This window comes from Erithacus rubecula, assembly GCF_903797595.1.
Source record: "Erithacus rubecula genome assembly, chromosome: 2".
Taxonomy (NCBI): Eukaryota; Metazoa; Chordata; class Aves; order Passeriformes; family Muscicapidae; genus Erithacus; species Erithacus rubecula.
Window position 1 is genome coordinate 30,686,757 of NC_136685.1, and position 27,836 is coordinate 30,714,592.

A 27,836-nucleotide genomic window follows, 5' to 3' on the forward strand; every position below is an offset into this window, starting at 1 on the left:
CTGCTTGATTTGACAACGTCTGTCTTCATCCACCTCCACAGAGACACAGCAAATGGAGGTTTCTCCTGCTCCTAGTTGCATCACTCACTCACTGGAACTGGAATGTGCCTGTTCTGTTGTCACTAGTATCTGTTGTCCAGAATGTGTTCAAGCAGGGAATCATTTCTCCTATATCAGAAAAATACAGCAGTTGGAGGCATTGGGGATTCCCAGCTCCCTGTGCTGTTTAGGGTACCATATGTTTTTTGTATTGCTGGTGAAGGTTTTGGACAGCTATTGGCAGTGGAGCACTTCAGAGATGACATCCTGGAGCTTGCCTGGAAGCCTCCTGAGGTGAATCTGGCTGGCTCCAGGTTCATAATATAGAGAGTTAGCTTTAAAAGTCAATTCTGTCTAACAGAAGTTAAGACACTTTATATGTATCATATTTACATCTCTTCTCTGTACAGCTGTGTGAAACCTGAAAACAGTTATTGTGAGGGAATACAGAGTCTCATTTAGATAGAAGAAAAATAGGTTTATCTTTAGCCTCTTTCAGTGCAGTGCAGTTGTGTTCAAAGCTGTCATGGCCAGGTACATCACCGAGTGCTGCATTACGTGCAATTTCTGTGGTGTGATCCTTAGTGGGGACACACCAGTTTGTCAGCACTGTAGACAATTCAGTTCACTGGTTGTACTTCTTTTAGGTGTAGTTGATATTGTAATTCAGAGCCTGGCTAATGCATCTGTTATGGGCCAAAAGGTCCTGGCCTTCACGCTGGGTTTTTTACAGAGATCTGTGTCTGTTTCTTGGACCTCGTATTTTAAGGAGTTAACCAAAACACAAAGATACTACTTCTGGGATTCTAATACTGAGCTGTGTTGGTCTGCTGTTCAACAAATATCTCATCTCACTGGCCCATCTCACTCATAATCTCTTTCAAATAAGAGCTAGAAGGAAGAGAGATGTGTTTCAGTGGTCTGTTGTTGTTTGCTTCTTCTCATGCTGTACTTAAAACATCAATACTGACTTTGAAGATGGTATAAAGCTATGAATTGCCTCTCCATTCAAACAACACAAAAAGGCTATATGATACTTCCTTTTTTTAAATCTTTTTCAGAAATTGACTGCCTTTAAGGTAGTTGTTTTGAAGTTACTAGCATTAACGGCATCTGGAGGGACACTGAGACATTAACGTAGTTTTAAGAACTTCTCTTATCTTGTTTGGGACTTTACTGCCCATTTTAATTTTCCTCTCATGTTTCATCTAAAAGTCCTTATGTAAAATTTTGCAAGTGCTCAAAATACTACCATTGATAATTTTTAACAGAAAAGCAAATGCAGGAGTTCTGAGTATTAGTTTAATGCCTTTACTGGGTATTTGTGTGTGAAAGAATTCAAAATTCTTTATGAAAATAACAATCTGAAAAGTAATATATTGAAAATGAAGAAAGTGAAATGTTTAAATCTCGGTGGCAATTATATAATGAAACGTGTATGTGTGCTTGTGCAGTTAAAACAGCACATATTCATCAGAATCATGGTTTTGAATCTTTTCTTATTGAGGATACAATTTGCATGATTCATTAATGACTGAATTTTCCTGGAAGAGAGTAATAGTAAACTTACTCTAATGCTTGAATACATGCTACAGTATGCATTTAATACATGCTGCAGCTGGTTGTGGGTGACAATAAATTTCCCCAACCATGTATAGGTTTGCAGTATCTTTTGTCAGCCACAGCCAAGACAGGACTTAACTCATTGGTTTGCAAGAGTCCTTCCTGCTTAGGGACAAATAAGACTTAAAAATAGTTATTCATGTGGTTTTCAAGTGTAAAACGACCAGGCTTCAGTTTTCCTAATTAATTGAGTCCCAAGGGGAGTACTATGGGTACATTTTCATCAGCCAAAAGATTTTGCTTTTATAGGGGAAGAGCACTTCATTTGTATGAATATTAAAACATGTTGCATGGATTTTGAGGTCTAGTAGGAGTCAATGTTTGAATCTCTTGATTATTGAATTAAATTTTCACAGCAATCTGTTGTCTTTATGTAGAAAGTTAAGTGAAATGGTAATCAAAATCCATTGTCTTGAAAATTACTACTGTCTAAAGCAATCACCAAACTGACTGACCCTCATTTACTTCAGTAAAGTGGATCACAGAAGTAACTAGACAAGAATGAATGAAAGAAAATGTTGTCCATCTTCCTCTCTCAGCCAGACTCAGCTGATGCAGATCATACAATAAAGCTACAATTATGGAAGAACTACAGGACAAAGTTAGCTTGTCCAGCAGGTGCTGGGTGAGCTCAAGCTCACCATCAGTACAAGAGCCTGTGAGCTCAATGCCTCCTGCAAAAAGACTGTCAATAGGCTCCCCTTGATCAGGGCCTGTGGTGGACCCCAGTCACAAGGTTCCCTTTGTTGCCTCAGTCTTTGATTCCTGTCCACAGACTTTCAAGCTACTCATGGTTGTTCTTCCAGGACAACTTTCTGCACTTAATCCAACTCTTGATGCAGAGGGCAACCCCTCCACTTCTCCTTCCTCCCCTGTCTATTCTGAATACTCTTTAGCCTTCAATAATCATGTTCTAGTCATGGGATTTGTCCCCCTGAGCTTCTGTAATGGCAACAAGGTTGTAGCTTTCTAGCAGCACAGCAGCTTCCAGCTCCACCAGGTTTTGCCCATGCTGTGTGCATTGGTGTAAAGGCACCTCAACTGTTGCCAGCCAATTTTGGATATTAAATAAAACCTAACATGCTGATAAATGAGTACTAAAAAACTAATTTGTAATTTTTTTATTCTATTTCCTGGGAAACAGGACTTACAGGAGTGTGTTGTCTGCTTTAGTTATCAGTCATTTCCTCTGCAAGTAACATTTGATAGTCAGCTTGACATCATTTGGAAAGAAGTGAAAGGTCATTAGTACCTTCAAGTAGGCTTTAAAATAGCCTTCTGTAGCTGGTGAAGGAGAGACTGTTAGTATGCCTGAGATAAGCTGAACAATGGCATTATATATTCATTTTGGCCATAGCCAGGTCGACTATCCACACATCCTTCCCAGCTGCTGTCACAGCGTTGCCCTCCCTTGCTCTGCATCCTAAATAACATGGGGAGACAGTAGAACCTGGGCTGTGGGAGCAGGGCTAGGGAGAGGTGATGCAGGACCTGAACAGTAAACCAGGTTCCATTATTTCCTGTTTCTAATGGTGTATTTTTTACAATCTAATTTTCTGACTGCTTTTACCTGAGGATTCCAGAAATGCATTGGTTTTATTTCATCTACAACATTAAATAAGCTCAAGGGATTAAAAGATTTCTGTTTCTTTTTAACATTGGATAGATTTGAAAGATGAACATAAGCTTTTATCTTCAATGAAACTACATAGTATTAGATTTTCTTTTTTTTTTAGTTTGAATGTTTCCAGAATATAATTAGCAATACATAAGCATTGCTGTACAAAAAAGTCTTACTTTTGTTTGCTATTTGCAGATTTATTGTTTATATGCTATAAATTTATTCTGCATGCAATTAATGCATACAGTCTATGAGCATTAGTTTAACCTTCTTTGTTGTCTCTTAGTTTCTTAAAGTATTCTTATAGGAATGTAAGAGATCCACCAAGATACAATGTAAAACCAATGCTTTTAAGAAACCAGAAGGTTTTAAAAATTAGCAATAATCTTTATTAAATATGATTGTATTTTCCATAATATATTACTGTGAAATATTTTAATTATAAGGATATGTTTAACAAGAGTATTTATTAAATATTTGTAAATTCATCAGTGGGATTTTTAGGTGCCATTGATATCCATATGTCAAGTACTCTAAGTGTCATCATTACAAAATACAAAAATGCCTATTTACTACTCTTAGTAGAGGCTGAGGCTTTAAATTTCAAGGTTCCCTGTTATCTAGTCCTCTAAAATTCCAAATAGAAAATGTCAACTCTTGCCAAACCATAAAAGGTACAGAAATTTTGTGAAAGATCCTATTTTAGTTAAATCTCAGCTGCTAGCATTAATAATTGCACAAAAAATTCATTACTTCATTATCTGTCAAAAAAATTATATAAGCAAATGGAAGAGAGATTAAACAAGAACAACAATATTCATGTTTTAATGTGATCTTTGGAAAGTTTACTTTGAAAAACTGTTCTGTATTGTCTAGTTTGCTTGCTCACCAAAGGCAAATTTGGAACTATATTCAATGTTATGCTGTGAAAATATAGAACTGTAAAATTTTTATCCCTCCTAATTTATTAAAAGAAACAAAATACAAGTTTACTGAAAAATGTACTGGTTTTTACGCCTTTTTTAAACCTTGAGTTGAATCAGTTTTACCCTTGGGAGCATGCATGCTGTCAAGTCAGAACTATTCAGGTGTTACAAACTTGTTTCTTGTAGATACTGTGGAAAACACTTTAAAAATTATAATTCCTAATTTATTTTTAGAAAGAGGAGCCATTGTTTTGTTTGAAAGTGTATATATTTGTATATAAATGTCTCACTTTAATTCATGCATCCTCAAAGCACAGGTAGGTGCATGCATTACATTATCCCTTCATAAATTTTAATTGTTCAGAAATCTATTTTTATCACCTTTTCATTCACATTTCATATTTATAGACCCTTTGGTGTATATGTTGATGAATTCTTTTAATTACACAGGTTTGCAAAGCTGTATGTGTACTATTTATTAATTCTTTTAATAGGAGGAGGTTTTTTTGTATCTGTCTGCATGCAGATTTGATTCTGAATTTGAGACTTGTGTATCTTTTGTAGATTTCTTTTGATACTTGTTTCGGGATTACATGCAGAAAAGTAAGATGATTGAGGGCAAAGTCTTATTGAAGTTGGATTGTTCTGACTGTCCACAGGAGTCTCTTGTTGGGCAGATGATAACTAAGCTGATCCAGCTCTTCAGCTGGAAGTACCTGGTAGATAGACATTGCATCAAATGCTGCTCAGGCAGTCAAGCAAAAACTATAAATGCAAAGCCACATAATTAATGGGTTTTACAGCAAAAGATTTCCATCCAGCTTGCTGTCCACTTGCCTGGACCAAAATTGCCAGTGACAATTTTACAAAAGATAATGTTGAATACCATGATAAATGTTTCCCCTAAATAAAATCATGCTGGCTCCTCCTGGAGCACCTTCCTGCCTTTTGCTTGTTTGGGAAAGTTTTTCAGCAGGATTCATCCAATGCAAACTTGTAAATGGCAGGCAAGTATTTTTATTCATATATATGTCTATGTGAGTTGGCTGGAGGTATTTGAGTGGTTAAGACATCATAGTTATTCTTAGGCATGCAAATTTGTGTAAGAATATCCTTTTATCAGTCAAAAATATTCATTTACAAAGAGTTACTGAATATTAATGTTGTAGGGGACATGTAGGGGACATGTAAGGGACACGTAGGGGACATATAAAAATACAAGTTATAGTAATTGTATTTAATGTGTCTTACTTCTCTTTCCTTTGAAATAACTCCAGTGTATTTACATATAGAAAAGTATGTTGTGCTTTGTAGAGCAGTATGCTTCATTACATAATGGCTATTTATTTCAATTTCAGAGAATAGAAAAAAGTTTCTTTATTTTTAGTAGAAGAAACTGTGGCAGAAAAATTACTAACATAATTCTCATGTAAGTCTGCATCGCTCCTCTTGTGGTTCAGGAGAAATGCTTTGTTAAAGAACAATATGAAAGAGAATTGTTTGAATTTGAAAATACATACAGATACATAGTGTGTCTTCTAGCAGTTAGCATTTAATCAAGTTTTTTCCTGAAAACTGTATTGATAGAACATCCTAGTACAGCTCTCAGCTTACATGTTTGAATTTCAAAGAATTTGTTCATTCATTTGTCCAGCTATGAAAAGCAGAAGAACTGTATGTGCAGGGTAGTCACCAATTTGCTGTGTGAGGAGATGGGTATGAAGAGATCTGATGCTGAAAAGCAGTTTCCTGGGGAGTTCACACTTTTGAAGGAGTTTGTTCACGTGACAGTTTCCTGTAGTTCTAATCTTGTGAGGATGGATGTCAATTTCTCATAAATCTCATATGTCTGTAAGCAATATAATTTAAAACTCTAAAATTTTGCATTGGTCTTTTTTTCTTTAACATTTTAATATGTAAATTCCATTTCTATTTAATGGTTTGGGATAAAAGAGATTGAGATGCATTTTGAAAGAATAAACTTACTGTTATTTCTCTTTAGTTCCAGGCACTGAATTCTGTATCACAAATGCTGGGTTTGCTAGGAAAGAACAACATACTGAGGAATTCTTTAATATCTCTTCTCCTGTCAGAAGTCCGTCAGTTTGCTGAGCAGTTGTTGCAAGCTCACCAGGTATTGCCATCTTTTCTTTTCAAGAAAGGCCAAAGAGTGCTGTTGGGGAGTGTTTTGGCTGTATTTATTTGTTTCTTAAAATGGTGGAAAAAAAAATCATTCTATAGAATATTCAGATTTAAGGACCCAGAAAATGCTAGGAGCTACCTTAAACAGCAAATTCAAAAAGAGAGGCATAAAGTAAGAGAAAATTCCATACAGAAAGGTAAAATTATCAGACTGGATCATAAATAGACTGTATAGTTTTTTGGATCATAGTATATAATTTGCAAAATACTTGAAATAATGAGTTAGAAGACTTAGTGTGATGTATAAATTGTTGACTATGCAGGCAATATGTCTTTGGCATTCAGCTGAACACACAGTACAACTTTGGTATTCTCTCTGTAGCTCATGTGAAACTGGAAAGTCAGCTGCTTTATTTTATTTCATTTCAGAATTTGATTTCATGTTTCACATTATTATTATTTCAGATTATTAATTTACATTATGGAAAAGTTATTCAGCACATATTATTTAGTTAGTTACAATGCATAGGAGGTAAAGAGGAGAATATAACTTTTGGTAAAATTTATTCTTAAATTAAAATTTTTCAGCAAACTATAGAGGAAAGAGAGAGAGTGAGAATGGATGTTCCTTTAACATTTGAAAAAGATATATATGGAATGAATAGGGGTTTCATATTTGTATGTGTTGGTATGTATTTTATGCAAAATATTTAGCTTCATTTGGGATTGCAACTTGATTTTACACTATTGTAAAAGCTGTTTATTTAGTGGAAAATAAATTTATTGATACATAACAAAAACATTTACCATAGATTCATTTTGCAGTGATCTAATTTAACAAAAGGGTCACATTTTGCTCAAGCAACACTTTATTCTTTTTCTCTCTGGGATATGATGTAGTAGTAGGTTTGGTCTGTTGGAGAGGGAGTATGTAATTGCCAACCCAAATTTCTAGTATGTTTGAATCATATTCTGAAAATGCCAGTCATAAAAGAATTAGACAATGAGCTGTGCCTTGTTTTATATCATTGTTAGCATACAAGATTTATTGATGGCTACCAAAAGTCAACAGACTTTTAATAATTTTAAAGATAGGGAAGTGTGTAATTAAAAACAAGATTTTTTTTTTACTTTTGAAGCAGTTGTTCATTATTAAATCTCATCTGTTTAACAGAATTAGTCATATTTTCAGAGTTTTGCCAGTGGCAATGCAGAAGTTCTCAGAGTGATGTCAAGCTCATACTGACCATTGTGCTTTTCAGAATTAGTTACTATGAAACTGTTTGACCTTGCCATACTGTAATTATTTGTATTGCTTTCATATTTGGAGAAGCCTCAGGAGCTGGTCATCTGTCAATCTGTAGCTGACACACTGTAGGACTTTGAAAAGCTGCAGTACATGTAGGGAAAGTAACCAAAGTTTTGGTTTTCTTAGCTTGTGGTGAAGTCAGTGTTTTTAAAGTTCATGCATTCTTGCATTTAGTCAAATAGATGTATTGTGTTCCTTTACAAACCCTCACATATTCTATATATGATAATATCTGGAAATATATCATGATAGGACTCTAATTCTGATTTATGGACCTGCTTCCAGATGTTTCTGAATTTGTGTAGCATGACTTCTGGTAGGTACAATTGTAAAAAGGGTAAAGTATTTTTTCTTGTTTTATAATCAAATCTAATGGTATGATATCAGTTTGAAATAAACAAAATGTCAGCTTTAAAAGAAACTCTTCATAAATACTTAAATTAGAGTTTGAAGAAAGATGATACTTCATATAATCAAACTTCATTAGCTGACAAGCATCCTAATTGTGTTTTGTTGCTTAAGCAAAACAACTGCTAATTGCAAAGAATATCTCCCATTTAAAACAATCAAATTAGAGATTCTGAATTATGATTAGAGGTGTGGAAATACATGAGGTTTGTTTTGCTTCATATTTTGTTAGTTTTATTATTGTTGGCAGATAGGAGAAGTAAAGAATTATCTAAAGCATGTATCCAGGTTAGTTTGCAATTATCTTTTGAACAGTTGATGCAAAACAGAAATTGAAAAAATAGCTTATTCATCCAAGCAGATTTCTGTTGTTTTATTTTTTTTTTTTTAATTGAAGATGTTTTTCAACACTGACTTGGAATAAAAGCAACATTCCTTTTAATTTTGCTAAATGAATCATCTAGATAGCTCAACATTTCTGTTTTAACTTTCTAATTAAGACTTGAGCTAAGTTCCAAATAGTTTGTCAAATGCATGAATTCAAGAACATGCAGCTCTGTATTCCATCATGTCTTCAATAGGAAGTGTGCTCAGCTCAATCCCTTGCAGGTATACATCTTTGATAAATATTGAAAATACTTTACTTCAGAATTCTGACTGCTTTTAGAGAGTTGTTGCCCTATTGGAACAAGTTTATCAGATGACCCACCATTCTAAAGTGCTATCTGTGCCCCACGCTTTACAATTTAAAAAATTTGGTTGTCTATTGGAGAGTGTTTCTAATAAACTACAACAGAAAAGTTGAGAGATTACTCTGAATATTTTTATATTGTTGTCTAATTGGTTAAATCCTTTAATCTTACAATGTGGCAAAGTAATGTCAAATACATTAATCATATGGTTTTGTATACAGTATTTCCACATATTAATCTCGAAACTAAAAGTAGTTAGGAGCATGTAAAACAGTACAGTTAACCTGATTTTCCACACAGTTGAGTTTTATGTTACTAAGATCTCAAGTAAGTTAGTAGTTTGCTTTAATTTGTTTAAGCACTTCATCACAGGCTCAAAGTAAAGCTCCTACTTACGTGCTTTGCTGCACCAGCATGCTGAATTCTAGGCAAAAGCATATTAATAAAACTCAATTGAATCTATTTATTTTTACAGATGTTGTATATGGACTTCTGAGTTTTATCTATAATAGGAACCTTTCATGCTTCATAAATACAATGTGTAAGAATACTGTAATTGAGCCTTAACTTACTATGAAATAGAAATTTTCTGATTCCAAATTGGATTCCTACTGCAGAACAGATAGAATTGTTAGATACTAAGATTTCAGAATGGCAGATTTCAGATACTATGGAAGATGGATTATTTTTCAAATGTTGAGCTCCTCTTGTGATAGCAGATCTTCCTTTATGATGACTTTGAGAAGCAGAGGGCCAGAAGTGGAAAGCACATAGTGGTCAGCTGGGTTTACTGCTCATTTCTAATGTCCCCAGTCTTAATTGCAAGAATTCTGAAAAAGAAAATTAGAAACCAGAAAACAGATTTTGAAATAAGAAAGAAAGACATACTATGAGGTTTTGGAAAGCTATGTTATTCAGTAATTACTGATGCATAGCTTGGGTAGCATTACCCAAGTTTTATATCACATTACCTTCTATATACCATTTTTGCTTTTTTAAAACTTAAAAATAGTTTTCTCAAAAAATCTGTACACTGAATAGCTGCTTGTTTGGGGTTTTGTAATCAAAACATCAAGTTATATGTAATTCTCAATATTATATGTAACCATTATGTCCAAATTCAGATGTGGGTGCTTCTCACCTGAAGGGAATGACACAGGATATAAAGGGTGAGATTAATCCTCTTTAGTTTAGTTTAGTTTAGTTTAGTTTAGTTTAGTTTAGGTGTATGTAGTAGGCCTTGCTGTCTGCTTCTTGTAAGTCAACCAAGCTGCTAAGGATAAGTAAAAATTTGCCCGCATGAAGATGGATAGTCAGGCATGGCTTTGCTGAATTTTACATAAATTCTTGAGAATCAGGTTCATTACAACAAAACAGCTTTACTTGAAAGAGTCAAAGGAGTTAGACATAAAGTGGGATTTGTCTCACTTGAATTCATGTTTCTATGACATTTCCATATGATTTTCTTACTTTAACTTTCTATTGTACTCAAGGGAGGGGAAAAGTAATTTCTTGTCCAACCTCTGTTTTTGTACGTAATTATGATAATTCTCCCTAGAGTTCTTTGCTTCTTTCTTCTGGCTGTGAGAAAGGACATTTCAGTTGATAACATGAAATGCAGATATTTATGTTGTAAAACTCCAAAGATACGGGATGAAAATCCCATAATATCTCTAAAAAAAAATCTTTCTTGATGATCTGGGCAAGAGATGTTATTTGAGGAAGACTTGATTCTGCAGAACGTTGTAACGTGTAGTCTACTTTTATCTTTACACTGACAAACTCATGTAAGTAACATTATTATATGTTTGGAACAAGTTATATTTTAGTTACTGTAATTAATAAGTTAACTTAGTTACCAGGTACTCAAATTCTATTAGTATCCACAAGAGGCTGGTGGATTGGAGAGGATATGTGGATTGGAGCTTCTTGTAAGATGCATTCAACTATGGTGTGTCTGATGCATGTAGGAAGACCCCTAAAGCCTGTGGTCTATGCAGGCAACATGTTGAGACAGAAAAAGAACCAAGGGGAGCACAGAAGCACTATGATTTTGAATATTTCCTGAGATTTTCATTGCTATTCAGCACTGTGTAGCTAACAGTCCAGTGTCACTGGAATGTTAAACTGCACAGGAACAGCTCTATATGGAAGCAAATGAAGGGCTGAAATGTTCCTGTGGCTGGAGAGTTTTTTCTTCCTAGCTGGCCTGCAAATTAGAGACATTGTGAATGTCAAGTTGGACTAGCTCAGTTGGTAATCAGTTCATCAGGGAAAATGGAGTTTTCTTGTAGCTGGGTTCAGCTAGATGATCAAAAGGTTTAAAGTGCTGAGTGCTGAGCTATTAATGTAAGAGCTTATCTTCATAAGCCTTTTGCTATGTATCCATTCTGTATCCAATGGTTGCTGTGGGCAGATGTGGTACAAACCACATGCTTTATTCTGAAGGCAAGTGTGTCTGATGTGATGTAGAGAATTCTCCAGAGAGGCTCCTCTTTCCAAGAAGTTTAGTTCATCTGTTCAGTATATCTGATCTCTTCAAACATAAGTTTATATACATTGTAATAAAGGATTCTTATGGGTTAAGAAAAACTGCTATGCTATTTTTTCCCAACTATGGTAGAAAATTGTTAAAATAGTTAAGAAGAAAAAAAACTACTGAAAATATTATGCTGTTTAGCTAGAGAAGCTAAATACCTTTTGCAGTCTACTGTTGTTTGAGGTACTAAAATGGCTATTGAGTATATTTGGCTTTTTGTAATTTCTACTGTTGACTTTTGCTGATGCAAAAGATTAATAATACTTCACTGAAGTAAGAAAATAGAGATTGGTGTTATGTAGACCTTATGAATCTAATTTAACTTGCATCTGGACATCTGTTCATCCTTTTTAAGATGTCATTTCTTTCCTTGTTATGCTTGTAAGCAGAGATTGTAGCATATTTCAAATTGTGAATTGTTAAAGATATTGCAAAATAGTGCTCTGAGTAAATGTAAGGTAGTTTTTATTCCGTGCAACTGCTGATGCTACCGATAACAAAGAAAATAATGGATGGATAGAATAATTATTAGATCTGCATTTTTTTCTTATATACCTAGTGTGGAGATACTGATTTGGGAATGTGTAAATAGCTTCCCTGAAAGGCATGAATTAAAAACTTGGTATATGCCAAAAGAGTGCCATTTACCTTTGAAGTGTATACCTGCTTTTGCTGCATGTCATCCCCTATTAGAGATGAGATTTTAAGATGCTTACACGTCAGACAGAACTGAAAAATGACAAATGGTTCATGCAGTTTTCTCTTCCCCCTCATATTATCTTGAAATGATAGCATTAAGGAGAAGGGAGTTTAGAAGTGTTCCTAAAGAACTAAAAGGTAGAAGGGCTTTGACTACACTTAGGTGCTTGGCAAAATTGAGGATGACATGTAATCAGAAAACCTCAGATGTGTTTGGGAACAGAAGCAGCAAATATCGATTACATGAGGAGAATTCTGTCAACTAGGGTATTATTACTCTTAATATTGGTGAATCATGTCATTCATGGAAACATAATACTGGAAAAGGAAAAATGCTTAATTCAAGATACCAAAATATATCTCTAAAAGTTACTAAGTAATATTTCTGGTAATCTTCTTGTTTCAAACTGTGCACAAAATTCAGGCTTAAAAAAATCCAAAACTAAACTAAAAAATCCCAAAAAGCCAAAACCCAATAAAACCAAAAATAACATGATTATAAATTTAAAAAAATTTACCTATTTGAATTTCTGATGCAGTTAAGCTTTCATTGCACCCTCTTTTTTAAAATGTGGGTTGGTGCTGCTTTTGCTTCCTTATTCTCAGTGTTAATACTATCTTTTTCCTATTGCTATCTCTGCAGCTCATTTAGCTCTTTTGCATGCCTGAAAGCAGAACATGAATAAGGGCAAAGCATCAGATTTTTGTGGCATGTGTGGTATACCTGCTAGTCTGGAAGATTTTTTTTTTATTTTTTCTTAAACCTATGTCTTCAAATAGATTGTGTTAATGTTCCTGTTAAGCTCCCTTCCTCATTGAGCATTTCTGCTTACAGACAATGATTTGCAAAATGGAATGATGTTACAGAAAATTGAGCACTGCTTCCTTAATGCTTTTTGGCAATTGCAGCTGTTTATGTGAATAGCATATATACCATATGTGCTCTTAAAAGTTCAGCTTCCAGGAAAGGTAATAGATTTTGTTAAGATTTACCTTTGGCTTTTGATTTTGGAGAATTGTTTAAGGTCTTCATTATGCATGCTTTTAACACAGTTTCACTAAATGCTCTTTTGGGATACATCATAAATGCACAATTCCTGTGTCAGTGGCTTTTGTAGTCTATTTGCTGTTTTAGTACTCCACATCTTCAAAAAATGGAAAAGTAAAGAGTTGTGGTCCTAGAATTTCAGACTTGGAATCACTTTTAGAATGATTTTTTTGTTAAAAGAGTGACTACAGCTTATAATTAAAACTCTCTTTAAGACCTTAGATACATATAGTAAAATGTAAATGGAAACTATGGAATTATAGAAGAAACTAATGTAAAATCATAACTTCATCTTTCTTTCAAAATATTATTTTCATTTTACTGAACACGTCAATATATTGGATTTCCTAGCTTTGCACGCATTTGTCTCTCTAAACACGTGTGACAGATCTGTACACAGTGACTTAGAACATCAGCTTGCTCCATTGAAACCTCCTTTTTTGGTTTCATTTGGTTTTGCTAACAATATATTAAAAGCTGTTTTTATCTACCTATTGAGCTTATGCATAACCATCACTATTTTAAAGACCAGGAAGTTTAACTGATGTTTGTTTGGTGCTTTCTAAAATGTTCAAGTGCTGCCGCCACAGTTGGAAGGAGCTGCTGTTCCAAGTGTGACTCTGAAACAAGCAGAATTTGTCTCTCATGGATTTAACTGATGCAGAAGTTATTAGCAGAGTAGGTTTATACCTGGGATGAAAGGTATTAGCTGCAGAGAGTTTGCTTTGTTGCAAAGACTGGAGTAATAGTTTGCATGGCTGAGACTTGTAGAAGATGAAATCTGGTTCCATAGCATTTTTTAAATTTAGTATATATTTTGAGTGACAGCACTGTCCCTGGCTGGTTAAGGCTTGATCTGGCAGGACAGCAAACCACAATTAATTCTGTTCCCAGAGGGGAAAGTGGGTTTTACAACTGGTGTCAGCAGCATGTCCTATTCATTGCTACATTGACAGCATTTCTGGTGTAGATTTAATTTAGGGAGATGGGTTGGGATGAGCTAAAGCTGAATATCTTTATAGAAGGTGTAGATAGATTTAAAGTTGTTTTGCTGAGGACTTAGGGATCTGGGGTTCAGTTTTAGGTAGGGACTGATGTTATAGCCTCAATCCATAACTGATTCAGTGTTGGTTGGCCTGAGTAAGTGCCATGAGAGTGAATTTATTGGGACTCATAGGGGCTTTGGAGATATGGGAATGGAATACTGTACTAGGTTTGTGGTGAGGGAAAAAGAGACCAACAGCTGAGTGTGTTTAGATGTGCATGTTAATTATGTGAGTTGCTGATTGGTATAAAACTTGGATGTCCAGGATTTGTACAGCAGAGGAACCTTTTGCTGAAGTTGGAGATGTTCCTGAAAGAAGCTGAAGTGTTCTCAGAGAGGATATATTATTTCTATGGCTTAAATAGATTAAGGGTTAAGACATTGCTGGTTGCACTTGTAAGAAATGCAGATAACGAGATACCTCTGCTGAGTTGAACACAATTGTCAATGCACACTTGCATACAGATGCTAATACAGAAGAATTTATGGCAGCACAATTTGTATTGCATATCTTGTAGAATTATTTCTTTTCTGCTGAAGTATATATTTGAAATGCATGTAGCACCAACATTACAGAATTAAAAGTAGTTTTAGAAAATAACCTTATTGAATCCACTCCAGTTTACCTTCCTTTTGTATAAGAAGGGATTATTTTCACTTAATTCCAATAACAATTTACATAGGTAGAAGTCAAATGCATAGAGCAGAAAAATGAGAAAAGTAGAAGACAAATATATGTTTGTTTCTCCTTTCTCATAGACAATGACATCCCAGGTTGCATGATTAGAGTGCAGACTTTGAAGATGTAGCTTGTATGTTTTGAATTTCTTGGCATCTGTCATTCCTGAAATTGAGTTGGCAAAGCCCAATTAAACCTCTGGGTGTATTGTCTTGAAATAAGATCGTTTGGGCTCTGTTTCATCTTTATAATTAATTCTTTCATTAAAAGTTAGTACTAGTGTCTCTTGAGTTTTCAGATTATTAAACTTCTAGCTGAACTTGCAGTTTTCAAGAAGTCTTTGTGGAGCCTTATCATTTAATCAGAGCTCTTTCTCTAAGCCTAGCTACAGCTTTAATGCAGGATACTATATCGGATTGTGTATGATAAATATGGGACAGTGGAGTAATAGAGTTAAAAAATTAAGTAGTATTTCTGCCTATTGTAATAAGTTATAAAAAACTTAGTTTAGAGTAACTGAATAAGTTAGCCATTTTGAGCTCTTCTAAGCAATTTTATTGTTTTAACTATGGTTCTGTCCTGTTGATTAACTTAGAGTGAATTCACTGAATGATTATCAAAGTATGGAATGGAAAAGGTTGGAAACATCATCTGGAAATTCTAGTATAACAACCTGCTCAAAGCACTTTTTGCACTTCAATTTGCAGCAACTCAGGTTTTCTTTTTGGCCACTTTCTCCATCCTTTTGAGATCATTCCGAATGGTATCACAATCCTTTGGTGTGTCCATTACTTCTGCTGTTGTAGCATCTCTAAACCTGCTGCATTTGATAAATTTTCTAGAAGTGAGATTATAGTTGCAAATTATTTTACTTCCTAAAAGAAAAGATGTTAAATTATACAGGGACAAGTAATTTTCTACCTACGAAGGAGTAATACTGTTCAGGAAAGCTTGTAGGAGCTTCAGTTAACACTCTAGGAGTTACAAACTAGTGAAGATAATAATCAGTTCATGGAAACATAAGGTGAATATTGAGACATGCTCTGAAATGCGTAATTTTTCTCAAGCATCCTGCAGAAAATTTTTCATATACTTAAGAAACCTGGAGGATAGCACATAACCCACTAAATTAGCCCTTAGCCTTCCAGGGCTGAAAGATATTTCAGAGGGACCTTGAATAACAGCTAGAACTAATTATATTTAAGTATGTTCCATATATTTTCTCTTGTTATTTTAAAATTATTTAAGTGAAGAAAGCAGTTTCAAGGAAAGCAACACATTAGCTTCTTTATTTGTTTAATTTGGAACTTGCCTGATTGAAGGGTCTTGAAAACTTCAACAAGCTAGCAAAATTATTTATCTAGAAACTAGTACTTGGATCTTTTAGGAGCTGTTTTTTTTTTCATCTGGATGTGTAGTTTAGTTGGGAAGCTTGCAGCTTCTATGTATGGTAAGTTTGATGAACCTTTCTTTGTGTCCTCTCATGTCAAAGAACAGACATTCTTATTGCTTCTGGGGGAGGTAAAGTGCTGCTGTTTAGGCCATGCAGAGGGAACAGGTAAATGACCCGGGATTACTGAGAAGTCAAAGTACATCTAGAGCAGTGCTTGCCAGGAGCAGGAGTCATCAACATGGTGATCCTGCACTGTGATTGGCCTCCCTTCTGTATCCATCTAGATATTCTCATTGTCTGCTACTACTGTGTTGCTGCTAGGTCTTTGATGTTCTCACAGCTGCCTTCTAGCCATGTAAACCCCACCACAATCACCTCCCTTTTACTTCTCTGACCTGATTACATACCAAACCTTGTATGTCTTTCACAGACTCAACTCCAGAGTAGCCAGGAAACAGTAACACCAGAAGTCTGGGGCTGAAGAGGGCAAGGCACTTTTAAGCTTGAAAACTCTTTCTCACTGAAAATAAGAAGTAATTCTAGATAATTGGTATGTTTTTCTCAAAAGCAAATGGTGTATAATTCCAGTTGATATTTCCAATATTGATAGCAAGATTAGGCTAGTGGGTTGTGCTTCTGTCAGATAAATGCTGTATTGTTGAAAGACATTATTGTACCATCTGCTGAAAACAGAATAAATTTTCAGGTATAATGTGAAAAGAATACTTCTCTCGCTCAGAAGCAAAACAAAAGAATCAATTCTCACACAATAAAACTCGCCCACACTGTAGATCAGGTAAATGATAGTGTTTTCTATCATAAGAGTTTTTTTTGAGTTTGTAAATTTTGGGAGATGTTTACCATTCTGACTGAAACTTTTTTTTTCTGTATATTTCTTTCTCAAGCCATTTTTCTATGTGAAGAGGAAGACATAATTGTCCACAGTTTTCACAGAAGCCAGCATGGGCTTTGCTTTGAATTTTTGCATTTCTGTTTAATAGCAGGCATTGTAAAATCATGTCCTAGAGAGCCAAGAATGGATTAGCAGCTACATTGAAAAGATTATTCTTGAAAGTAAGAAAGTATTACCTCTCTGTAAAAGCATTTTTGAAGTTAAAGTAATGTTAGTGGTATATGGGGGATTATAGCAATGATTGTCATAAAGAAAAGAAAGTATTCTGTATTCAGAGCAGACTGAATACCACACATTTCATGCTCATGCATATAACAAGAAGAGAAAAAATACTGAATAATATTTCTTCAAATCGAACATCATCCGTTCTCTATAGTAACACAAGCATGAACCTTGACAAACTAAAAAAAAACCAAATCACAGCCAAACACCTGTAGGCATAAAAGAAATGAATTAGGCTTGTAGTGTCATTATATGGATTTAAAATTGCCATTCCTAGAAAAAGCAGGGAGCTAGTAGTACATTAAGAAACTATGTAAAATAAATAAGGTTATTATTTGCAATATTAAAGAACATAATCTGAATCATAGACCTTAATTTCCTCAACATTTCATGATTCTGCTAGTGAATGCTTTGACCAACTTTTGGAATGTGTGCCACTAGTTTATTCTGCATAGTGGTTGCTCAAGAACTGCTCAACTCAGCTTGGAAGAAGAATCTACTTAAATTCAAGTGGCTGAATTTAATTAATTAGAATTTTGTATCTGTATTTTTGTAAGGTAGGAGCCGATTCCAGTCTGTGTGTTGTTTAAGATGCAGTTTTCCATGGTCATGGGTTCTTAAAGATTAATTATTGTGCAATAGGCAGCTCTTTCTAAACTGTACCCATCTGTTTCTCTGGAGTGTAGGTACCACAGTAGAAAAAGTAGAGGAAATTAACTTTCAGGCAAAGCATATAGCTGCTGCATGATTTTGAGAGTCACATGGGAATTAAACTGCTTACAGAATTAACTTTTTATGGAATAATATTTTGTTATTTGCTATACAGCATTACTAATCATCTTTAAAGTGTAACTTTTGAAATAATGGAAGAATTATTAATATATTTCTCAAAATTCATCTGTGTTTTGTAGATAGTGTTGCTAAATAGGCCAAGCAGTAAAAGGTGCTTTGTGGTGAGGACTGTGAAATCTTGCTCAATATTCATTATAACTGTAATGTAATGTTCATTATAATTATGCTAGTATATAACTAGGCTACACATGATATTTGAGAAAGAGTTGAGGAAAGTGTCAAAAATGAATTATGATTACTAAAAAAATTATTATTGGTTAGTTTGTAGTTTGAGTTTGTTTTGAAAGTTTGCATCTATTTAGAATTACGATAAATCATAGAATAAGGCATTTCCATCTTTTTAAAATAATATTAATGGGACTCTTTGCATGTTTGATGTATTTAGAGATATTGTTGACAAAATGTAGATTCCATAAAATAATCTGGAAAAAGAGGAGGAAAAGAAGTTGTAATTGTCTCCCAGAACATGAAAAGTTGTTATTCAGGAATAATCCCTTTGTGTACTGGAGCAAACAAGAAGAAATGTACCTGGTGATTAAGGTTAGATAGCAAACTTATTGAAATACTGAAATGCATTCATGATGAGCATCTTTTGGAGGTGACATAAGTATATTTGAACCTACCTCAGGGTCAGGGGTGGGATTAAATATTTCAGCACCCTTTCAGCCTTATATCTGAACTCTTAAACTCCTATTTATGTATTATATTAACATTAATAATTATGGTCAAAATTTTCACAAAGGGGGACAGGAGGCAAAACTACAATGCAGATTTCCTCTGCTTCTGGGTTCTAGAAGAAACTGAAAGTGAAATTGAAATTGATTTATTCTAAGAGTGTGAATGCTAGTTTTGAGGAGATTGGTATAATATGGATGTAATAATTAATGCTAGTAGATTCAGAAAATTTACAAAATTTGACTCATTTTAAAAAGCTACTAACACATCCTACTGTCAGATTTTAAAATTGCAGGAGGTTAAAACTCTGTTCTTCAGGCAGTAATAAAAATTCAGGATGTAGATGAGATGTGTCCTGGCAGGCATGTTAAACAGGTAATTTTTTGAGCAGAAGTGACTGGTTTGCATCAAAGGAAGCCTTTTGGGGATTTCATATTTGAAGTCCTGTGAATTCTGTGTTTCTCAGACAGATTATTTCTGATGTCCCTCCTTATATTAAGTATTCACTGTAACACCTGTGTATAATATAATTTGTCTCTAAAGATGTAGAAAATGGTAATCTTAAGAGAAAGCTTGGAAACTTGTGGGGGAAAAGTAGCTGAAAACTGGATTGCACCACTGATCAAGACCTTAGAGGGTTGTGCACAGTTACACATAAGGATCTAAGCAATGAGTAGATTACAGCTGTGTTCACTTGAATAGCATTTCAAATAATATTAACTGTTCTGGGTTGTTTTATGCTAATGACAAAATTAATAATACTTAAGAACCTTTTTTCTCATTTTTGAATATATCTATTTATCATAAGAGCTGTTCATCAAAATGTATTTTCGCATACATTTCAATTTCAGAACCTACTTTTTAACTTCCTTAGAAAATATTTTAAATTCATTTGAAAGCTAAATTTCATTATTGATTCATGGATTCTGAGGTCAGAGGGAGTCATTTAGTCCAAACACTTTTCTATACAGGCAATAGATTTTTCCAGATGCTGAATTTAAGAATATATTATTAATACATCAAATCTGAAAGCTGTTATTGATTCTGTTTATTGTTAACAATTATTATTCTCCTCATTCTTTAATAGGAGCTTATGAGTTTTGGCTTTCTCTATCTGAATTTTATTGCCTAAAATTAAGTAATAGTTAATAATATATCAAAGCAAAACAAAACCCAACAAAAATCCCTGATCAAGATTGATAGAATACGTTGAAATAGTATTACAGCTGCATAAAGTTATATAGGGCTATATATATTAAAAAAATATATAGTAAATTAGAGAAATTATGCAGGAAGTGTAGACAATTGTCCAATCAGGTTTATATTGAATTAAGACAAATCATTGATATTGACTAAATATTGTCCTGTGTTGTTGTGTATTATCTATTTGTTAAAATATTTTTTGAAGAAGAAATCCATCTGCGAAAAACTAAATTCTTCCTAGAACTCATGGTCTAACAGTAATTCAGAATACTGCTAAATTCAGAATTTAAAGACTAGATCCAGAGCATGTTGCAATCACTGGAGGACTCAATTTTTTGGTCAAATTACATTAAATGTTTGGATTTATACTATGATATCATTATATAATTTTTGAGTTTGGATTATCTTGAAATAATAGAATTAAGAATTAATTTTAATTAATAGAATTAATTCTAATACTTAGAATTAGTAATATTTAAGACAAGAATTAAGAATTTGTTCACGTAAGTATAATTGAGTTTCCTTTTCTTCTATTTATTTATCTTCTTCTTCTTCTTCTTCTTCTTCACATAGCCTTTAATTTGTATCACTAATTTTTGTTATAGCTGTATGTAAGACCTGATTTCATAATTTTTTGTTGTTTATGAAACAAACTCTTACCTAATGCTATCTGTACTTATGAGTGATGTCTGGCCTAGTTGTCTCTTCTACCTGATGCTCTAAAACACGATTCTTTCCTCAGTCCCCTCATTCATAAAGTGTACCACATTTAGCAAACCTGAAGTATCCTATTTTCAGATTTTGTATTGTCCACTTTTGTTATGATTCCTGTAAGAAAGCATAAGTTATAGTAATAAATATTCAGTATCAAACACAAATGTCTGGTTTAAAGAGGAAAGAAACCTTTATATCTATACTGATTTATGATTTTTTTTATGCCATCCACATATTTCTTCTCTTACTGCTCTTGCTTGAACAGGTTTAATCTTCAGTGTAAGATATTCAAAGAAGAAATTAAGTAGAGATTTTGAGGGGTTATCAGGACACAAAGAGAAGGATATTTGAGATTTCTCCAGCAATTCAATCTTATTGATTCTTAACACTGTTGGAATTGGGAAGAATTTTTTTTGTTTTAACCCAACCCCCACAAAGATATATCCAAAATAAGGTGTACTAAACACAGACGAGTTTATAGTACAGTTGCCATGGCAAAGATATTATTTCTGTGAAGGAGGTAACTGGAAGGAAACCTGCTTTTCCATGTGACCCTGGTAGCCCATCAGTGTCTGGTGCTGAAGGACAGCACCCCAAGAGCTGCTGCCGAGCCAGAGAACAGCAGTTCTCCCTTTCCAGCCAAAGGATCCTTTGCTGACTTGGCACCCTGGCACATGTCTCATCATCCTGAGCTGCTTTCTGATTGATTCTCCTGCCTGAAAAGTAAAGGCAGAGGAACCAATGCAGGACATTTTAAATACCTTTGCTGGCAGCTTTAAAGACACTTTACTCTGACTATTGTAGGTATGCGAAATTCTGTCTGAGTAGCAGCATGCAACATTGCTTTTAACTCTACATACAGCACCAACATCTCTCCAAACAAAAGATCTCACATTTTTGCTGGTTATTTTTGCTGCTATTGTCTTTAAAGATGCATTTCTCATTACCATTTTTTCTTCAAATAAGCAGTTCAGTGCTAGGAAAGAGTATGACATCAGTATCCATTTGCAGATTTCAGTTCTCTGTGAGCAACTGAGTGCAGTTCATGTGTGCAGAAGTGATGACTCCCAATGAATTTCTGCACATACAGGAACTGGAATAAAATAAACATGGCAAATTTTGTTTGTAATCTGTGCAAAGGTACCGATTTTTTAATTTTTTTTTATTGCAATTGACTCAGCAGGGGACAAACATCTGGAATTTCACTGACAAAGATAACATGCCTGTAGCCATTTGATCAGTAATACCTTACTTGTAAATTTCCTCCCTATGCTAACTTCCAAATTCCAAAGAAGACTTTAAAAAAGTAATAAAAATATCTAAAGCTAAGAGTCTAAAATACTGACTTATTCCTAAGGAACCTGTTTCTCCAATGAGAATTTAAAAGAAGCAGGATTTTCAGTCAAATGCATCATATGAAATACAAAGACTTTCAGGAATTTTGTAGCTATCAGTGTAGTTATGAAGCTAAGTTGACAAAGCAGACTGTGGATTTTTTAATGGATTTAATTATGTTGAAATTGAGGCATATTGATTTAATTGCCTTTATGGTATATTGAGGGTCTGCAGGAGCAGCAATGGACAATTCTCTTATCCAAGCATAATTGTTTATATCATTGGCAAAAGATTTTTTTTCTCCCAAGGTCTGAATAGTTAAAGGTAAAAGCATTTGCATGTAAAAAACAAACTCAGAAGCAGAACTTCAGTTTCAGTTGACATATTTCTAACAAGACCTTCAGGGCTTTGTCTCTATAGGGAAATATTAGCAATTGATGTGAAATTCAGTAAGTGCACATCTGTCTGCTAAGCTAATAAATAAAACATAGATGGGTTATATTAGGTGCCAATTGTATCCAGGAGCATAAGCAGTGAACTGTGATACTTGATACTTAAAATAAATTGGCATCTTACAAATACTCTTTGAGAAATAATTATGGTCCCTGAAATGATTAGCCATAATAATAAATTTTATTTTTCCACTTCTTCATGCTATTTTAAAATTAATTAACTATATAGAAGTAAAATTATGTTTTTGTAATTTAATCAAATATTTCTTAGTGCCAAGAACTTTCTGGGGTGGAAAAAAGGTCTGCTTCCTTTAATATTCTTTATTTGCAGTCCAAACCATGAAATACTATGTTTTTATTGAACATAGCACTTTTTACACTAGAAAATTTGTATTTTCATAACATTCAGTGTGGACATGGGGGCCAGATTTGTGTTCTAGTCAATTAATACCTGTACTACAATAAAGGAAAATCCCTAGCAGACAGGCCATATTGCCTTCTTGTCTAATGCATTATTCTGTGGAAACAAATATTCCAAGCAGAGATCTAGGATTAATATGCAGGTTTGATGTTCTGATGTGGGTTTTGACATGTATTCATTGTGAGAAGGTGCTCTGGGAGGAATTTGAGAGCATCTCCTAATAAAGTCTTGGGTTGTTGCAGATGATTTTTCATATATGCACTTTTTTAGTTCCATCCACACTATCCTATAGAATAGAAATATTCTTTTCTTCTTCCACTTCAGGATGAAAGTGAAACCATCCTGGACTATTTATGGTTTGGGTGTTTTTCATAACTACCTATTTTCTTATTTACACTTAGTAGGGCATCTTTCTTTTTATCTGTGGCTTTACTTTAACTCTCCTAACATCTTTTGAAGTTCTTTTTTTTGGTTTGGTTTTTCTGGTTTGTGGTTCTTTTATCTTGTTGTTCAGTTGGACAGGGTTTTTTACTCTAGCACTTAATGATATTCTATGACTCTTTTAGCTTCTCTCATCAATTACGTGCATGACAATATTTACCTTACCTTCAGTGCCACCTGTTCTACTTCCTACATATAGATTATTTAACATTTTATCAGTGCTTTCACTTTTCTTTTAATATATTCATTTTTACATGAGCATACTTTTCCATCTCAATGTTGGTACTTGGAAAATTCAGTTCTGTACCAGCAAATTACATTAAAAACCAGCAACTTCTGTAGTTTGTCATCTTTAAGATAAAGTTATGTATATTTCTTAAAGACAATTATATTCACTTTCTGGGAATTTTTAGATCAAGCAGTGTGGTCTTTGTGGTCCTTTCTTAAAAGTCAGGCTATGTAAAAGCTTCCTAATATATTATTTAATACTTTAGATTCTTTCTTTCATTAAGAACTTGGAATTATTTTTTGATTGTGGCAGAATTATTTCTCTGGTTTGTTTTAGTGTTTCTTTGCTGTAAGAATTTTAAGTAAAATATTTGTTCAGAAAAATCTGAATTTGTTAATCTAGTTTGGTTTTATCTCCTCTTTCCAACCCTTCAAGGGCAGCTCTGCTGTAGAAATACCAATGAATGGGTATTAATTTCAAATTAAGAAGGTTATGTCTTATAAGATATGAGTACAGCAAAAAGAAAGCCTTTGAGAACTGTTATCTAAGTAAGCAAGGATTTTTTTTACCATTTTTTTTCTCCATGGATTGTGTAAAATTTCAGCCTTCTGCAGTCTGATACACACAAAAATAGAAGCAATAATGCATGTCACAAACATAAGGAAATGCTGCACATAATACACAACCAAGCTCTGTCTGTTGTAAATTCTAACAGTAACTGATTTCTTACCACCTCACTGTTTCTGGTGCTTGATTTGTGTGCCTGCTTGTACACAATATTGGAGACTGAGCAGTAGATGTGTTTTCCTAGTTAGGGTACACTGCTCAAAGGGGGCTTGTGAGTCACTGTCATTGTTTGGTTTGCTATCATTCTCAAAGTTTTTTGCAACTCTGTCAGCTTTGGATTATTAATAATTTTTCCCTACTATTTCACGATACAGTTTGTTTTAGGACTCTTGATTTTTCTAGTTTTAGAACTTCACACTCTTTTTTGACTACTTTTGGAAGCCACATTGCTGTTCCTTTATTTTTTGGTAAATTCATATTTGTGTCTTGATCTTAAAAGCCAACAGGTATTCCTTTTACTGTTAATTACAGAAAAGGGTGCATCTTAGATTTTGTTCTGTGCATCTCACCTGCATTATTGCAGTTTACAAACCCTAAGTGAGACATCTAAACCATTTATTTCAACTTGGAAATTGGGAAGAGATTTGTATATGTCCTTTTAAAGGAAGTCAGTACATGAAAGTCCTCCTTACGTCTCATTTTCTTACAAACAATTACTTTTTTGCAAAGAAATAGATTTGTACAGTCTGTTTGATGACTTAGACTAACAGATTGTGCTGTTCTTCACATCTTAGTATATTCTTTACCATACCACTTGACATACCTTACATAATATATACATTTAATAAATAAGAACAGCCAAACCAGTCTGGAAATAAACAGGAAAAACACTTGTGTCATTTTCCACAGCACTTGGACAACAAGAAAGGGTTAGCAGCACAGGATATCTCCTGTTAGACACATTACATTTTCCCAGTGTCCTGATCGCACAGGATTAATTTTTGCAGTAGCCAGGAGGGGGCATGGCCAGGGGCAGGAGGTTATTCTACATCACCTCACGTCATTGCCAGGGGCAAGAGGAAGAGTCTCTTCTGGGGAGAAAGGGGTTCCTTCCAGATCACCATGGTGTGGGGAGGGAGCAGTCAGGTGTTGGTGTTTGTGTGTGAATCATTCCCCTCTTTCTCATTAGTATTCCCCTCTCACTCTCATTAGTATTCTTGCTGTTACTGTTCATTTTCTTATCTCCTTGCTATTTCCAGTAGATTGCTCTTATCTCGACCCATGATCTTTAGCTTTTGTGCTTCCAGTTCTCCTCTCCAGCCCTCAGAAGGAGAGGGGTAGAGGGGAGCAAGCAAGTGGCAGCATAGTTTCAGTGAGAGCACTAAATTGGAGAATACCATTCCTAAACCAGGACACCCAATCTTGCTATCTCATGGTTTCTCACCAGAACTATCCTTAAGTATTCTGAAATGCTAATTTTCTTCTAGATCATTTGTATTTGTATTTAATTTCCTCGTCTTTCATTGTCTTCAAACCATGTTAACATGCAGAGTTCATTCTTATAAGAGAATATAAATTTGCATTAGTCTCTTAATCATCTGTATCAGAATACTCTAATCGTGTTACTTTCATGCAGTATCTTTCTAAAACAATTTTGAGCTTGATTGTCTCTGCAGTGAATACTGCAGTTACCAGAGTAATCACTGTACATGAATTAGTTAACTTTTTAGAAAACAAATACCAAATACTTTCAGGCATGCACAAAGTCAAAATAAATCTAAAAAATGTTCCTGTGTTTCTGCAAAATTATTCCCACCACTCAATGACTGTCTTCTCAAATGCTTTTAATATAAATGCAAGGAGAGCATTTCAAAACATGAGTATTATAAAAGCAGTAGAATGGCAATTACAGTCTCTGTAGAATACTAATGTGCTACTTAGTGTGAAGTAGGCCTGTGTTACAAGTTCAATTTATAGGTGAGGCAATGTAGATTGTTTTCAATATGAAATATGACAGACAGTGATATTAATAAAGACTTGTTGCACATATTGCCATCACTTAATATGCAATTAAGCTCAGTTTTAAATTCTAAGATAAATCATACTGCATGTAAGAGCAGCAAATTAAAAACTACTCTAAGTATTTTGTCATTGTTCTTTCATCAATTAACGTAGCAAGGTGATGCTAACTATTGTAAATTGAAATTTTGAAGATTGTGGTTACTGTAATTTTCATTGATTAATTTAATGAATGATTGTTTTGTTTAACCCTCAAGAGTCAGTTCTTTAATGTCATTAACCAAGTACAGAAAATAGGGTTTCAACTATTGTTTTCATGCAGAGCAAGTGTTCTAAAATATTTATTAAGAGGGTAAGAGAAACAAGTAAAGATATAAACGATGAGTGGCAGCAAAATTGTTTATGTGATAATGTCTTCTCAGAAAATACATAATAGACTAGAGAGAGTTTTGGATTAACACAACATATTTAGAGACTTGTAAAATCTTTGATTCTGAGAGAACAAAAGATTATGACTTAAACAGCAAACAAATGAGAGTTATAACAGAAGTATATAAACCGTGTATGATATAAAAAAGAGAAACAGTATTTTTTCCTGCCTTTTGTTGTTGTGCAAGACCTAAATTGAAATTTGAAGGTAAAAAAATCCTTGCATCTGAGAAAGAGACACCTTTGTTCAAAGATAGGTAGTATATTTTCTTTCCTGATCTTCAGATCCTGCACAAGAACATTCTAGCTATGTTCCCTGTGTGAATATTCCATAAAAGTTCTTGTCATATGAGCTAATTCTCTGTAATGTTTTTTCCTTCTCTAAATCACCTTTTATCTTTGGGCTGTTGATATCACTGCAGATGTGCTTTTCTCTAAGGCAAAATTTTCAGCCAATACTTTGTGCTTCTCTGAGGTTCCACCCTGATCCTAAATGGTGAGTAAGAAGAGTAAATTGTGGCAGTACTAAGATTCTAGCGTATATCTTGTTCTCAGAAACTGTCAGAGGATGTTGCAATTTAAAAAAGGAGTCCTAAATGTACTAAAGAATTAAAAAACTGGATTTTTTTTTTAAAAAAAACTCTTACTTGGTGTTTCAGAATGTTTCCAAAACTGTTTTGTTTTTTCAGAAGGAGAATGGGGTACCCGTTGGCAAGGATGAGATGATCAGATCATTTCCATAATCACACTAGTCTCCCACCTGTGAATGCTGATTGCTTTTAGAAGCAATGCATGTGGATTATCCACTTGATCTGTTAAGCTCTTTTTTTCTGGTAGAATTGTGATAAGAAAACATTGGTTTAAGAAGAATGATCTAATGACTTCTTACAGTCCTACTAATCAACAAATATAGTTTACCTTTTTTGCTGTTTTGCACTTTTGCTTGACAAAAAGGCAGTGTCTTAAGTCAGGCAGTAAGAACTTAATGTTCAAACAGAGCTGTCAATGAAAAATGTTTGTCCCAAACAACAATGATTTCCAACTGATGAGTGAAGGCAGAAAGCTGACTTTTCAGGCTCTACTACCTTTTTTCAGTGTTAAGGAAAAAATTCACAAAGGTTTGCACAATTTTTGCTGTTAGTAGCAACTTTGTTATTCACCTCCAATGAAGCCGAAGAAAGACAGTAAAAGGCATTGACTT

General features: G+C 34.1%; 1 protein-coding gene across 1 annotated transcript in view; it reads left to right on the forward strand.

The window, feature by feature from the left end:
• Positions 1–27,836, forward strand: part of MEI4 (meiotic double-stranded break formation protein 4) — a 67,866-nt gene that overhangs the window by 24,747 nt on the left and 15,283 nt on the right. Inside the window, exon 4 of the mRNA XM_079298171.1 lies at positions 6,212–6,343. Within this exon, the coding sequence (XP_079154297.1) occupies positions 6,212–6,343 (132 nt within the window). The remainder of the gene's footprint in view (positions 1–6,211; positions 6,344–27,836) is intronic.